General features: G+C 36.8%; 1 protein-coding gene across 1 annotated transcript in view; it reads right to left on the bottom strand.

Annotated features, from left to right (window-relative positions):
- Nucleotides 1–14526, bottom strand: part of LOC127445291 (zeta-sarcoglycan-like) — a 419585-nt gene extending 405059 nt beyond the window's left edge. Inside the window, exon 1 of the mRNA XM_051705268.1 lies at nt 13967–14526. Coding sequence (XP_051561228.1) covers nt 13967–14005 — 39 coding nt within the window. The 5' untranslated portion in view covers nt 14006–14526. The remainder of the gene's footprint in view (nt 1–13966) is intronic.
- Nucleotides 14527–15587: the final 1061 nt, after the last annotated feature.

Here is a 15587-nt window from a genome sequence, read left to right as displayed (position 1 = left end):
TTCACTCATACACTGACACACATATCTTGCTGGAGAAAACGTTCCTGCCCACCTCTCTTGCAGAGGCACCATATGTATATGGTCAGTTTGGGATGACATGGCAATGTGTGTGCGGGTGAAACTCTTTTCCCTTGAGGAACGACGACTAAGGTATGTTCTCTTTTCCACCTGCTCAATAGTCAGAGGTGATTTGTGAGAATCATAGGCCAGACACAAGGCCAAGAAGTGGGACTTTTATATTTTTGACTGGGGTTTCCATTACAATTATGAAAACACTGACATGCTTGAATAATTGGCTACATTCAAAAAAATATTTCAGTCTGTTTTTGAAGATGTACCGTATACAACCGATCAAATGTTTGGAATCATTAAGACGTTTTTGTTCTTGCTGTTTACCAAGGATGCCTTAAATTGATCAAAAATACTGCCAGAAAAATAGTAATATTGCGAATGATCAGTACTGTTTGAAATGACTGTTTTATAGTTTTATTTATTTTACAAATCAATACACATTTTTGGCAGTCATTACTCCAGTCTACTAAGAAAACACTGTTTCATATATTCTCTAAGAAAATATTCTACTGTGCTAAATTGGTACTCAAGAAACATTTCTTATTAGAACAGTTGAAAATGGTTGTGTTACCCAATTAAGTGTGGAAATCGTAATATAGTGTATTTTTTCAGTTGCTAACATATTGAGCACACTTGCATTTCTTGCAAGATACTTAACACTTGCAAGTCAATTTTTGGTTTTAAAAAAAGTCCAAAAAGATACAAATTTCACAAGACATTCATCAGCCTATTGTTCTTATGAGAGATAAAGGCTATTCCAAAGAAAACTGGATCTATCCAGTATAGAGAGGAAATTGGACTGCACAGGTGCACAACAACAAGAGGACAAGTACATCAGAGTCTCTAGTTTGATAAACAGACTCTTCACATGTCCAAAACTGGCAGCTTCAATGACCAGCATATGACAAACACCAGTTTCATCTGCAATAGGAAGAAGACATCTGAAATTGGCAAATAATAAGAAAAAGCTAGAATGTGCAAAATAACTTACATTTTGAATGGTAAATTATTTGAAATTAGTATTATGGAACGATGGGTCTGGGTTTGAGGTGTTGAGCAGTTGATAGAAAATGTTGATTGTAAGGTTCATGAGAAGTGTCCTACAAGGCAATTACATTTTTGTAAAATTCTGCAGAAAGCAAGGGATGAAACTTCACCTTAATATCTAGAATAAACTGTACTTTTCCAGTACTTCAGGTGAAATTTGAATAAATGAAGCAATGAATAATACAGAGATGAAAGTTGTATCTCAATATTATTCACTATTGTCTGATGCATGAGTAAACACAAATTACAATCACACTATACAGACCAGAGATCTGCTGACAACCTGTTGCACTACCTGTAAAATAGCACACAGTTACAATGAAGGACAGGGAGAGCACTCTGTACCGATCTCACATACAGATTACAATGTACAAATGGCAGACATGGAGGAAGTCAGTTAAACTACATCTGCTTTTGAAATGCAAATGCTCTGTTATCTGCCATGCCTGTAAACGTCACTGAAATTGCAAATGAAACAAAGCCATACCCTCATTATGAGAGTGACATATTCACAACATTGGACCCTAACTGATCCTATTGATTTATGGGAATAATATAGCATACTGTGAAGGTTATTGATTAGGCAATTACCCAACTGCAGATTAAGTGACCCATGACCTATCCATAAACATCCCTGCAAACATACTGCATGTGCTGTGCTCTAATGTGTATGCTATTTATTTGAACATACAATATCAACTGATTATCAGTGGGCTGTCTCAGTCTTTCTGTCTCCACTGAAAAGCAGATTGGGTGGGCGTTTCGTGGCTGGAAAAGTCCCGGTTCTCCCTATGGCCAGTCCGCCCCTGGTATAAACATCTGTTCAAGGAGGAGCTATAAACAAAATGCGCCACAAACTAATTTTCTTCCTCAAGGGGGCACTTGATGGTTCAGAAATCCGAATCCTCCAATGGATCATTAAAATGAAAACTCAGCAATCAAATCTCAGGATGTTTTATGTCTCAGTGGACAATTTTTTACACAAAAATTTTTATAATATAAATCTGCCCCACTAAGTAAATATATATATATATATATATATATATATATATATATATATATATATATATATATATACACACACACACATTACCAGTCAAAAGTTTTGAAACACTTACTCATTCTTTATTATATTTTTTTCTTCACATTTTAGAATAATCGTAAAGTCATCAAAACTATGGAATAACATAAATGGAACTATGGGAATTATGTTGTGACTAAACAAAATCCAAAATAAATCAAAACTGTGTTATATTTTAGCATCTTCAAAGTAGTCACCCTTCACCTAGAATCTGCAGACATGTACTCTTGACATTTTCTCAACCAACTTCTTGAGGTATCACCCTGGGATGCTTTTTAAACAGTATTGAAGGAGTTCCCATCTATGTTGGGCACTTATTGGCTGCTTTTCTTTATTATTTGGTCCAAGTCATCAATTTCAAAAATGTTTTTTTTAATTTTATTTTAATACAATTTTTATAGTTTTATAATGAATTAAATTAATATGGTGGCACAATTATACTTTTGTCTACAAAACTAATTTCAAACATTTAAGCATACGCCTTCAGATCAAAAGATTTTTAAGGTCATGAGAAACATTTCAGTCAAGTGTTTCAAAACTTTTGACCGGTAGTGTGTATATATATATATATATATATATATAATTGTTTTTTTTTTTTTTATCCTCATTGAGCAGCCATAAATGACTGGCCCATTTCACAAGCACTGAGGAAAGTAACAGGTACCAAGTGACAGCGCTGAAAAATAGTGTGTTAAATACTGTGCTGCGTCAGCAGTGTTCTGTACATCTGAAAATCTGAAATAATTTACACCAGAATAATGATATTTGAACAACTATAATAACCAATTAATTACAATTTAAAAGTGATGCATTATATAGTTAATTTGCCAGATTTTAACGAACCTAAGGAAATTTAAAAAACAAAAACAGTTGCATCGCAAAATATCCCTAGGCATACGCCCAATCATCCATATGGTTAATTCGCCGCTTTAAGCAAGAGTGCTGGCATTCCAATAGGCCTGAATCTGTGTTTTGTGTTGTGTTGGATCCATTGTTCTTTTCTTCTTGACTTTATCTTTACTGCTCTGCTCTGTCTGGACTTTATGACAAAAGCATCAGACACAAGGGCTTTGTTGGGGAACCTTTCATGTACCAGAGAAATCAATGCCAAAGCAGATGAAGAAAAAAAGTGTATTATTTGGAAGGCCAATCTGAGAAACTTATCGAAAATCTATTACACATCAAAGAACATAACTTAGAATGGCATCTTTGTCTGATTTCAAAAGACATTGATTTTCTACATTTCAAATTCAAGCTTGCATGAATAGAGAAGATGTCCCACAAGCAGCCACTTCAATTCATTACACACAAGTCACTTCAGGCAAAGCCTGACCTGCTCTCAGCAACTGAGCTATTAAATAAAGCACTATTTGTGATAATGGAGGTGTTATTTACAAGATCTATTATGCCCTTTTGGGCCAAAATCTAAAGACTACATGATTAATAATAATAATAATAATAATAATAATAATAATAATAATCATCAGACTTACTTAGATTTACTTACAGCACATTTAGTGCCAATAGTGCCATACAAATTGCTTTACAAGACTTAACTATAATAACATGCATAACAACAATACGAATAAAATAAATTGAAATGAAATGAAAGTTAAGGATGTGAATAAAAGAGTAACATTGATAACAAATCTGTTCTTAATTTTAGAAATGGTTATATATTTAAATATCTAATAAGATGTTTTCAACAAAGATAGTGTTAGCAGTAAATACATTTGTGTTTTGCCTGTATCGAGAATAGGTTTATTGGTGGTAGATTTATATTTGATCACATTTAAAAAGAGAAACAGCTGTCATTGCATAATCATATTGGAAAAACATCTTAATAATTGTGTGAAGATTTGTAGTGTGTACCATTAAATGGAAGATGTCTAAAAGGTACACAGTCTTTCAACACCATTGAATCAGCACAAAATAAAAGATTATTAAGCAACATTTACAGCCAGCAGAAGTCTTGTGGAAAGCTCTCTCACCTTAGAAGAATAACAATAAAATACTTTTCCTCATCAAAAACTATTTCCAATGGCATTCTGCACCAGAAAGCCTATATGTTAATGTCAACCAGAACAAAAAAGTAACACTGACTCTTGCATAAAGTAAAAAAAAAAAAAAAGACATATCAAAAAGCTATAAAACATGACTTCTGACTTCTGTCAGAAGTAGTTTCTGGTTTTGTCCTTCATTCGTCTTACAGAACCGCCTACAGGATTCTCTGTCTGAGAAGCAATCCTATCCGAATGTCTTTGCGTTTTTAGCAGTTTTATTTTCAAAATGTCATTCTCTTTGTGGTTGGTCTCAGCTCTTCAGGAGATGCGCTATATCTCTTTGTTGTTGTCATTGTTGTTCTTTTTGCTTGCTAGTTTGTTTTTTGTTTTGATTTTGATTTTTTAAAAACATAACACAAATTCTGAACATGAAATGCAGGCTTTTCAAGGCAAATAAAATAATCTTAAGCCAGACATTAGTCGTGAAAGAGAAGCCAAGGCGGACAGCCTCACCACGGAGATCAAACAGATACATCAAAATGCCCAAGAAAACACATAAAAATACAGAACATCTGAAGTCCCCAAATATCAGATAGGACCACAACAAATGCAGCAAAAAACAACCCTGCATACAAGCCATACCTGGGACAAGGAGGTGGCCCATAACAACAAAGTTTCTTTTAAGCCTAGAGATGAAACTATGCAAAGAAAAAGTTGTTTGATAAACACCAAAGACAAGGAATCTCTTGGCAGTGTAATCAAGTTATAACAACACATAACTTGCTAAAGTCAACCAAAACACAGACATGAAAAGAAAAAGAAACAAAACATATCTCACATATAGTGTTTAATTACTTTCTCCTCCAGATACTTCAGCATAATCATGTCTTGCTCTTTTTGCTATTGCCATGGTTACTGCCAACCAAAGCTAGAATTTGAGAAAATCAGACTCAGGCAGAATTACAGTGGGTGAACATGGACTCCAACAGAGCGAAACATAATTTTAGTTTGCCACAGCCACAGGTTGGTAACAAGTGCACCTGGGAGATATGCTGAATAAATCCATAAAATAATCTCCTCACATGTTCGGTATGCAAGACTGCCTACTATTCCGGAGATTATTGATAAATTCATCAAGGTCATTGATCAAGTTCTTACATAATACCCACCCAAAATAAGCCATTCACAAGAAAATAATAATTTAAATATAGGACCAAACAAACTATTTATATCCTATGTTCCAAGTGGGCTATGATAAAACTGTAAAAATGACTATAAAAAGCAAACCTTTGACCGCACATTCTATATTTAGTAGCTACATTGCTTGGTAACAGCCTAAAGAAAGAATAACTATATAACTTGGCATTAGTATTATTGTTAATACTATAATTATTGATAATAAATGTAACTGTTTTTGAACATTGGTCTCTTTTATTATATAACTGTTCCCCCTTTAACATGACAGTAATATTACCATGGGAAATGGTTTTTTTAGGCACGATGCGAAGAACACCCCTTACCAATGGTAAAATCATTGGAACACGCATCCTCTCATGGCGTATTGCTTTAGTTCAAAATCTGATTAAAATTGATCAAACAAGTTGATAAATTAACACTTTCCTTCAATATAACACATTTCACTCCTAATCAGCCTGACATCACGCAGAGAGTGGAAAACTCACAACACATTGCCCAAATTGGATTGTTGTCCCACAACAATTTGTGCTCTGTCATCATGGTATTGCAGATTTAACAAGAAAATAAAAGAGTTATGGTAATGAAGAGTCATGGCAGAGTTACGGTAATGTAAACACCTTTCAGCTCTCTGAGGAACCATGTGTGAATTTACAGCAGATAAATGCAGCAACAGTCAGTGTGTAATGACTGTGTGTAATAGTGAGTGAATTTGGCACGCTCAGCGTGCTAGTGGCCTCGATGAGATAATTGCATCAGAGCATTAACTCCTGTTGTACAACTGTAGAGCTAAATCTCAGGTTTTCACTCAATTCCCTCTCCTCTTGTTTCTTGACAATAAAGATCTACAAGATCTGGTTGTTAACACTGCAGAGGGAGGCTCCATTTATTTTTTGTAGAAGAATTAAATTATAATGTGCCTGCAGTCTTGCGTTTACAGCCATCAGCCAAGCAACTGCCATTGGGAAAACAGAGCTAATAGATAGCTTTCTCCAGTTATTATAGACCTCTTTGGACACTACTCAGGTGTAAAATCTAGCTGAACCATTTCTTCAGTTTTACGATTGTCTGTAAACATTTAAAAAATACCAAGTTATCTAGGAATACCAATCCTATTCCTGCTCTGTTGCTCTTCACAGTTTTTACTCATCTATCTAGAGGAAAAAAAGAAGATATTGCAGGTTATGGGACTTGCTGTATGTGTGTTGTCTTCTCTTTTCAAGGCATGAACTCTGCTGACAGATCCATTGAGCGTGGGTTTGTTCTGCTATAATGATTTAAATGAACTATATATGCAAAACAAGTATGTATGACTGGTGTTAGGGATGAACTAAGCTTAGGCAGATGAAACCTAAAGAGAGTGAATTTGCAGTCTGAATATGCAGGTTAATTGCACTGGCACCCTGGATTTTGATATGTATCTTTGTCATTCCCTTAGTTAATTATTTGAAATAGAAATGACTGAAGACCAGTGCTAATGATGGGTGCTCTCCAGAGGGGTCAATACAGATGTAGAGTCAAGAAAGCAGAGAGAAAGAGGAGTGGGTCATGGGGTATTAAAGTGAAGAGAGAGGTGAAGAGACAGCGTGTAACAGTGAGTTTGAGGAAAGAGAATGAGTAATACCATTTAATTAATTTCAGATGAATGACAAAGATACTGTATAACCTGTTCTCACTTCTCACTTTCAAGATGCCAAATCCTGCTGATTGAGCAAAAGACCTGCAAGCTGGCCCTTAGCATCTTCATAGCAATGCCAACATGATCACACAGTAAATCGACATGCTGCTTCCAAATGTTCATGTACCCTGAAATCGATCACATTCTGCTGAACTACTAGAAAGTGGCATCACCCAACATGATCGCGCTGGAAATCGGTATGTTGTTTCCGAGAGTTCCGGTACTCTGGGATTGGCCACATTATGCTGACTCATTGACAAGCGGCATTTCCTATCAGACATTTTTGCATCAGCTCCAGCATGTTTACCTTTCCCTGTGGTACGAATGGAAATGTATACCACATTGAAACTAGGAAGTAATCACATTCACATAATTAGTGACGAGCGCGATTTGAATTCGGGTTCCATTTTTGCTTCTAACGTTACATTTTAACCTTATTGATAAGTTAGGTTTAGGTTTGGGGTTTGGGTTGGGGGGTACAGTTTATAAACTATGCCTTCATGTTCACGGTATTACAGCCTGTACAGCTGAAAATAACTCACTTTTACAACTCACATTTGGCACCAACCTGTGGACATTTTACCTCAACAAAACTTCCAGCTTCGGACACTGGGGACAGTGGTTCGCCTTTTTCGTGAGCACAGACCGATTTCAGCAGCAGAACATTCAACCTCCTGCTGCCAAAGTGTGATTAGTCTGGCAATGCAATCGGTAACCCTTTTGCTTTCATCGATAAAACTTTGATGTCAATACACTGATGTGAATGGCATTCAAATGATTATTATAATGATAATAACTGGCAAGCAGCATCACTAAATTTTGATAATATTGCTGGCTAAAAATGTGTTTTGAGCATGTAATTCAATATTTTTATTCATGAAAAAAACTGATATATATATTGATTATGCATTTAATTTTGTGCATCTAAGTAGTTGTTCCTGTATCTGAAAAAGACTTGTTACTTGGTGTTATCTTACAGTGTAATATTCAATTTCTACAGAACTTCTACAGAGAACAAGAGATTATATTGACCACATTAACATTAACCACTTCTAACTAATAAAAGTTGCTGATTTCAAATTTAAAACTATTCCCCAACACCATTCATACTTTTTCTGTTACAAGAGAATCTGTTTAAATGAGCAGAACATGCATAATCAATATATAATAAAGCTTTCTTTGGAAATCTAGGACATCTTGAATTACAATGGACATATTTAAGATGTTAAAATTATGAATAAAATATTTAATGAGGATAACATTTTAATGACCTTTGCATCAGTCTATTGAAAGCGTTTAAACAGTTCCCAGCCACATTGCTATAAAGATGTTAAGGTGTATTGGCATCTATATTGGAGTAATGTGGTGAGCTCCTGCCCAAGTGGCAATATCTGAAGCCTTGGGAGTGAGAACCTGTTAAGATCGAGGAAAGGAATGAAGCAATTGGCCTCTCATGTCTTCTGTCATTTATGCACTGTATTGCTGCTGGTTTTATGGCAGGCGTACAGCCCATCTCACCATGCCACTCGCTTCATTTGGCTCATGATGTGGCCCATCAGCCTAGAACCTAGAGTGGGCATTTCTCTCATTTTGTCTTTCTCCCTCTCTCACTTCCCAGCCCTTTCCATGTCCATTCCAAGCTGCTATTATCTTGTCACTGCCCAGCTGTAGCCTCACAGAGGGAGATCATTGCAACAAAGCTGTCCTTCTTGTCTCGTCTTCTCTTCTCTTCTCTCCTCTTGTCTCGTCTCCTCTTGTCTCCTCTCCAGGGGTAGAGATATGGGCTGAGCTGTCTTGTCACTATCTTGACCCTGACAAAAAAAGAAGCTTTCTGACCAGAGTGAGGCCAAATCACTATCCTCAGGTAAGTTGAGTGTATTGTTGTGGGGTCAGTCTGTCAACCCCTCCAATCAGCTGTGACAGAAAGTTGTCTGCCATTGAGAAACTCAGTATACAGTATACTCTACCTCAGAACAGATCGCTATAAAAAGAATTACATTTGGTCATGTCTTTAGCATATGTTAGGTTTAGTATGATGGATGCTTTAATCTATGCAAAGATGGCTTTCTCATACCGTCCACCTGACCAAACGTGAGTGCTTTGGTTACCGTGACCACCCATTGGTAAAACAAAGCTCGCAATTAACAGAGCTTTTCTGGTAGATTGCAATTATAATTATAATTGGTGCAGTAATAGATTAAGGGCAGTTATTTATAGTTTAAATTAAACTGCTATTAAAGCAGAGTTCATTTTCTTCTTTGTAATAAGAGAGGAAACATGTTAAATCGAAATTAAATTGAAACAATAGATTTGAACTGGTGTAATGTCCGAACCATGCCCCCTCCGTCAAAAGGGAAATTATGAACCAGTCAACCAGTTAATCATCTTCCCTATGTTTTCTTCTTTAGTGATGTTTACCTTTTCACAACAGAACCTGTTAGGTACTGTCCCCTTTAGCATGACACACTGAATGCCTCCTTTCTTCCCTGCTACATGCCGAAGGCTATCTGTGGAAAATGTTCAATACAACCCTTTTATTCCTTTCCTCCTTGAGCTATAATAGTATATTAATCATTTGATCCTGCTATTGCTAAGAGTTGCGTTGTAATCGGACTGCCCTTTCCAACTGACAGAGTTAATTAAGTGTAAAATGGATGGAGGTGGGAGGGATGGGGGAGAGGGGGGTTGATGAGAAGGAAAGCTTGGCAATGACCCCAATACTCAAACACTGAGTCTGGCAATGGGGATCAGGACACTCATGACTCGGACCAGCGCAGCAAACCTAAGAGAAGATGGATTACGACCATATGTGATGCTATTAGTGCTATTGAGTGGGTCCGTTGCTCGCTGCAGCTTTTTACTGGCTGGCTTAGGATCAGCGTGAGTGCTGAATGCTGACATTGAAGACCAAAGCAAACTGCCCATGTACTTCGGTTCCAGATAAGAACATGAACAGTTAGTAAGGAAAATAAGGAAAATGCATTCATTGCAATATAAAAGTAAGATGACTAAAACATTACTAGAAAGGCATTGGGATGACACAAAAACGCCTCTCTTTAAAGGAATATTGCAAGTTCAATACAAGCTAAGATCAACCAACAGCATTTGTGCCATAATGTTGATTACCAAAAAAAAAAAAAAAAAGAAAAAACAATAATAATAATTTTTATTTCTCACTCCTTTTCTTAAAAAAAAAAAAAGAAAAAAAAAGAAGAAGCAGAAAAGAAATGAATGGGGTGACCATGTAACCTCGTGCGACCCTGTAAACACATGCGTGGGCGTTGTAATTTGGCTTCGCTATATGCAACGCATAATTGAAACTCCTTTAAACCATCTGATCTCAGTTCAGAAGACTCTTGGCTATCAGTAAAGGGTTAAACTTTCGACAGACACGGGAGCAAGTGAGCATTCTATAGCTTTCCTATGCAGCCAAGTGCATTCATTCCAAATCTGACCAAAAGATGCAGATGATTTTTGGACCACTCAACATGTTTGGTAGACATGGGGCAATGGTAATCAGTACCTAGATTTTATTTTAACATTTTTGGCAGTGATTGGATGATTCTGGCCATTACTTTGAATCAGAATAATTTATGCTAATTTCTGATTAGTGACATGTTTCAGCATTTGCTATCACTTGTTTGTTTGACAGTGCAAAGGCAGAACATTAAGATTAAAGAGAATTAAAAGATTAAACCATTTTATTTGTATAGTACTTTCCCAATACACATTGTTCCAAAGCAGCTTTATAGAAAATCAGCTGTAATGTGTGTAACGTCTCAAAAACATGAATAACCAACACTCCTGGAAACATAATAAACAATTTGATGATAAAAAAAATAAAAATAAAAAAAAATAAATTAAATTTAAAAAAAGTCTGACTTTCTATAGCTTGGTATTATGTAAAATTTTACAATTTAGTCCCGCTGTCCACAGCTGTTGGGCATCAATTTTTAGGGAAACTATTTGCTCTAGAATTATTTTTAATTTTTTAATTTTTTACTTTTTTAATTTTTTATGTTTATTAGGTGCCAGTTACAAATCAGAATGGGAAATGGAAAAATGCACACAGCAGTCCGCTCGGGTCTCAGGAGGTTAAAGGCAGAAATGTGAACCTTACAACTTTAGAAAAGCACTTGTGTATATTTGACCTGTAAAGTTGTTCAATCAATCGTTTTTACTGTCATTTTAGGGATTTAGGTTTTACAGAGTTACATCATCATGGCAACAATGTTGTTAAATTGGAAATAACTTCACACAGAAAAGGTTCGTGAGCGATTTGATCACACTAAAATCATGTTAGCACTCATACTGTTTACATTTGTGGCTATACTTTTGAAACAGTGAGTATTTTAACCTTATGGATTGCCCCATTCACTTCCGTTGTAATTGTATTACTGTAACTGTGATTTTTGCTTCTTTTTTAAAAAAAAAATAAAAAAAATAAAAAAATGAGGGACAGGTCGAAATAAATTTTTGGGTAATCAACATTATGCTACAATTGCTGCTGATTGAGATTAATTTGTATTCTCATCATTTGGTGAAGTGCATTCAGGGCACACTTTCTGTCACAAAGAAAGAACGTTTTCATGAACTCATAAAAGCTGAAATAGAAACCACACTACTTTAATTTTGTGAGTTTGAGAGTTTATAAATAATAATAATAATAATAATAATAATAATAATAATAATAATAAAAGAAGTTTATGAAATATCAAACATTTTCCTAAGGGTTATATCTTTCCTGTTCATACCGAGCTTAATTGCAAAAATGTTATGAAAAAATATGCAAAGGTTTGCATTCTCTGAAAAGCATTATTAATGTACAGTATTTCCTCCTTTATTTTAAAATCTGTCATCAAAGTTTGTGGTCCCATCTAAGCATTTTTCTGGTTCCTCTGTAGGAACTTTGAGGAAGATGGTAAAGGATTGCCAGTAAATTTAAATGACACTCCAAAAGATTAAAAGATTTGCATAGGACACATACGCCTTCAGATAAGAGGCGACCCAGAGATCTCAGTTTAATTAAACTACCACTGAATATCCCCGTTAAGGGCCGAGAGCTGTTTGCCTCATCACCACTGTTTTAAAATGACTCCTCTATTGCTAAATATATTCTTGCCCTGTTGTCTAATGAACAAGTGTCGCTGTAAACTCTTTACAGCAATGTTACAAATAGTCCACGGTATCATGATTAATTAGAATAGTAATAACAAGAACAATGTGCAATTACAAACAGCCAGCCCACAAAGCAATTACATATAAAGTACATATTGTTCATTAGAAGTACCCTACTTATTTACAGTAATTACACTGTGACATGAACGCTGTAAGTGTGACTATGTTGCTTTACAAAAAAGTCACTGTTTAATGAGCTCTTGATAGATTTGTTGCAAATTGCAAATGTTGATTCAATAGATGTTACTGTGATGCTGAAACAGCGTCATTTCCATACAATTTAAAAGAAGGGTTCGGTACTCCCTCCTGTGTTGCAAATACAAAAAAGTCAGCATGTGTCACTCTTTATACAATTTAATAACAACATAAAGATTTATGTAATTAGGCTGTAGATGGGAAGACACATGGTCTTGCCTCTTCTGTTTGTGAAGATCATCGAATAAATCATTTTTCAACCACCCTCATGAGTTGACAGCTACTAAACCAGATTTTGCAGAGAGAAAAATAAACTAGAAATCAGTTGCTCTTATTTGGATTTGGTAGATCTAGTCTAGAAACTGATACTCTGTCAGATTTGTTTGGTTTCCCTATTATATTATAGTGTTTCCCTAAAGTAATGCTTTATATATGCTTTTGTATATAGGATTGTATACAAGATGTAGTTGCTTTCTTAGTTTCTATAGTATTTTATAGTTTATTTTAGGGGCCCATGGTAGCCTAATTAATCATTGGTGTCTGTCGCTATGGTGTTTTTGGGCATATAGGTAATAATAAGAAAAGTAAAGTCACTTGCCAGGTTTAATGTTGATCCTTTCAAATAATAGAACCTCAACCAAATACAATACAAAACAACTGAATTATAGGGAGATAAGCACAGATTTTGACCACATGTGCCAATCAAAGAAACCTTTTTGAAATTCTGTTGGTATATGTGCTCAGAAGATGTGTTCACTTGTTATTTGTGATTGTTTGGGAAGAGAGAGAGAGAGAGAGAGAGAGAGAGAGAGAGAGAGAGAGAGAGAGAGAGAGAGAGAGAGCACGATCACAACAGTGATCCATACAACCCCGGCCATACAAATCTCCCTTCCAGCTGTTCTGCTTCAGCTGAACACTGGAGCTGTCCACTGCCAGTTGTGCTGAAACACAGAACCAGTCTGTTGCGAATCTTTTCTTCTTCTTCTTTTTTTTTTTTTTTTAATGCATATAAAAAGAGATGTTGATTATTGAGAAATTAATTATCTTAAAGTTAAAAAGTTATTTTAATTAGCGTACACATTCCATCGAATAATGCCAATTGCAAATGGTAGAAGAATAATGTAGATGCACGCATAGGGGAATGCTTGGAAGGCGATAGAGAGTATTGCAAGTATTCGTAGTGCATATAAGATCTGCCAAACGAAATTTACATATATGCGAACTATTTGTGTTATGACATCAGGTGGTCATTATGTTTCAGGACAACCCACAGATATCGGCAGCTGTGCCTTTAATAGCTGATGGCCGTAACTTCAGCGTGGGTTATTGAAGTGCACCCCACGCATAAAACCCAGCACCCCACCACCACCGCACTGTGTAACAAGCATCGAGCCTCAAACACACACACACACACACACACACACACACACACACACACACACACACACACACACAATACGGACAAGCTGCGAACGCAGTGTCCAAAAAACCCTGACAACACGTCAAATAGCAACTCACCTTCAGCGCCTCAATGTCCAGCGATGCCGATCGGTCCATATGGAAAGATAAAGTCTAAAACAAAAGTTGTCTATCTAGCCTTGTAGTTCCCGAGCCAGCCCAGTTCTCCGAGCCGCGGCGGATTTCCTCAGTTTCATTCCCGCAGATCACGACTGCCGGGCAGGCGTAACACAGCGACAATCTCAACTCTTAATAAATATTAAACTTAACAATGCAGTCAGAGTGTCCCAACAGCAGTGACACGAGCTAAACAGACTTGCTTGTTGTCGCCGTCCCTATTCCTCTCCAAAGGCAAAGGTGTTTCCGTCAGTCAGAGACCATGTTGTTATTAAGAGAATTAAACGCGCGCGACTGGCACATTTGCAACGAGCTTGATGGATCAGTTCCTTTGAAACCAACCTTTTGCGGTTAACTGAAAATAATTCCGTTTGCGCAGGTGGATGAGATGGAGGATGTCACCTCCTGCCGATATCCGATTGATTGATTGATAACTGATTGAGTAAATGATAAGACGTGGCGCGCGGCACTCCGCAATTGCCCTACTTGTGATCTCCAGGAACCTCCCGTATCCAAACGCGCTCCTTCAGCCGAGTCCCGGTGCTCTGAATACGGGCTCTGTGTCTGGGAGAGGGAGTCTGATGAGGGAGGGGAAGTAAAAGGGGGAGATCTTCCTCTAGTGTAGAATGAATTGTGAGGGAAACGAGTAGATTTTTCTCTCTTTGGCAACGCGCGCGGTGGCAATCCGGTTTCGCTTTTTCACCCACCTTCACAACAAGGTGACTGCTCAGCCTCTTTAGTTTTCTGCCTGAAGATACGAGCAGTTTCTTTTCATCTGTAAAAAAACAAATTGTCCTGCTAGTTATTCTCCTGGGTCCTAGAGACACGATTAGAGAGAGAGAGAGCGGGAGAGAGTGAGAGAGAGAGAGAGAGAGATAGAGAGAGAGACTCAGTATCTTGCACGCATGCTGAGCTGATCCGCAATGCTATTTAAGTTTTAATTCGCATGCGTGTGTGTTGCATCTTAAATGCATGCTATTGACTTGTTAAACGATTTCAAGGCAGATAACCACACGTTTAAACTGAAGAAAGATTCGCTCTAAATCAGCATCAAAGTTGCTAACTAAGATGATTTTGCAAGATACCTCTAAAAATAACCTACACAGCGGAGTTACAAGTGAAACAATTGTTCCAGTTGCAGGGCTTGCATTGTAGATATTTTATTTATTTATTTATTTATTTATTTATTTATTTATTTCATTGTGCCACTCCGCAATTAATAATTCCTTGGCATGGATTTTACGTGCGCACCTGACCTGAGCTCGGTATGGTGTGCCAGCTCCAGCTCCAGTGACGTCAACTCCCAGTCTAGGACGGACCCAAATCAACAGCCCGTCGTAAAGTGAGCTGGAGCTGATCTGAGAACATTTCAACAACGATCGTGTGTGTTTCGCGCATCCGTGCACGTGCACTCACGAAGGTGTAGATATAAGTGTCGTGTCCTAGATAAATGGGAATCGTACGTCATCCTCTATCTTGCAGATTTTGTCATGTTATTCCTGGTTGAGGTTCAGATTTAAAATGAGTTCTCTCTCTCAGCCATGACTGTCTGTCTCATCAGTGT

Source organism: Myxocyprinus asiaticus, chromosome 8 (assembly GCF_019703515.2).
Source record: "Myxocyprinus asiaticus isolate MX2 ecotype Aquarium Trade chromosome 8, UBuf_Myxa_2, whole genome shotgun sequence".
Taxonomy (NCBI): Eukaryota; Metazoa; Chordata; class Actinopteri; order Cypriniformes; family Catostomidae; genus Myxocyprinus; species Myxocyprinus asiaticus.
Note: the sequence above shows the minus strand (reverse complement) of the source record. Positions and strands in the feature narration are given on the sequence as shown.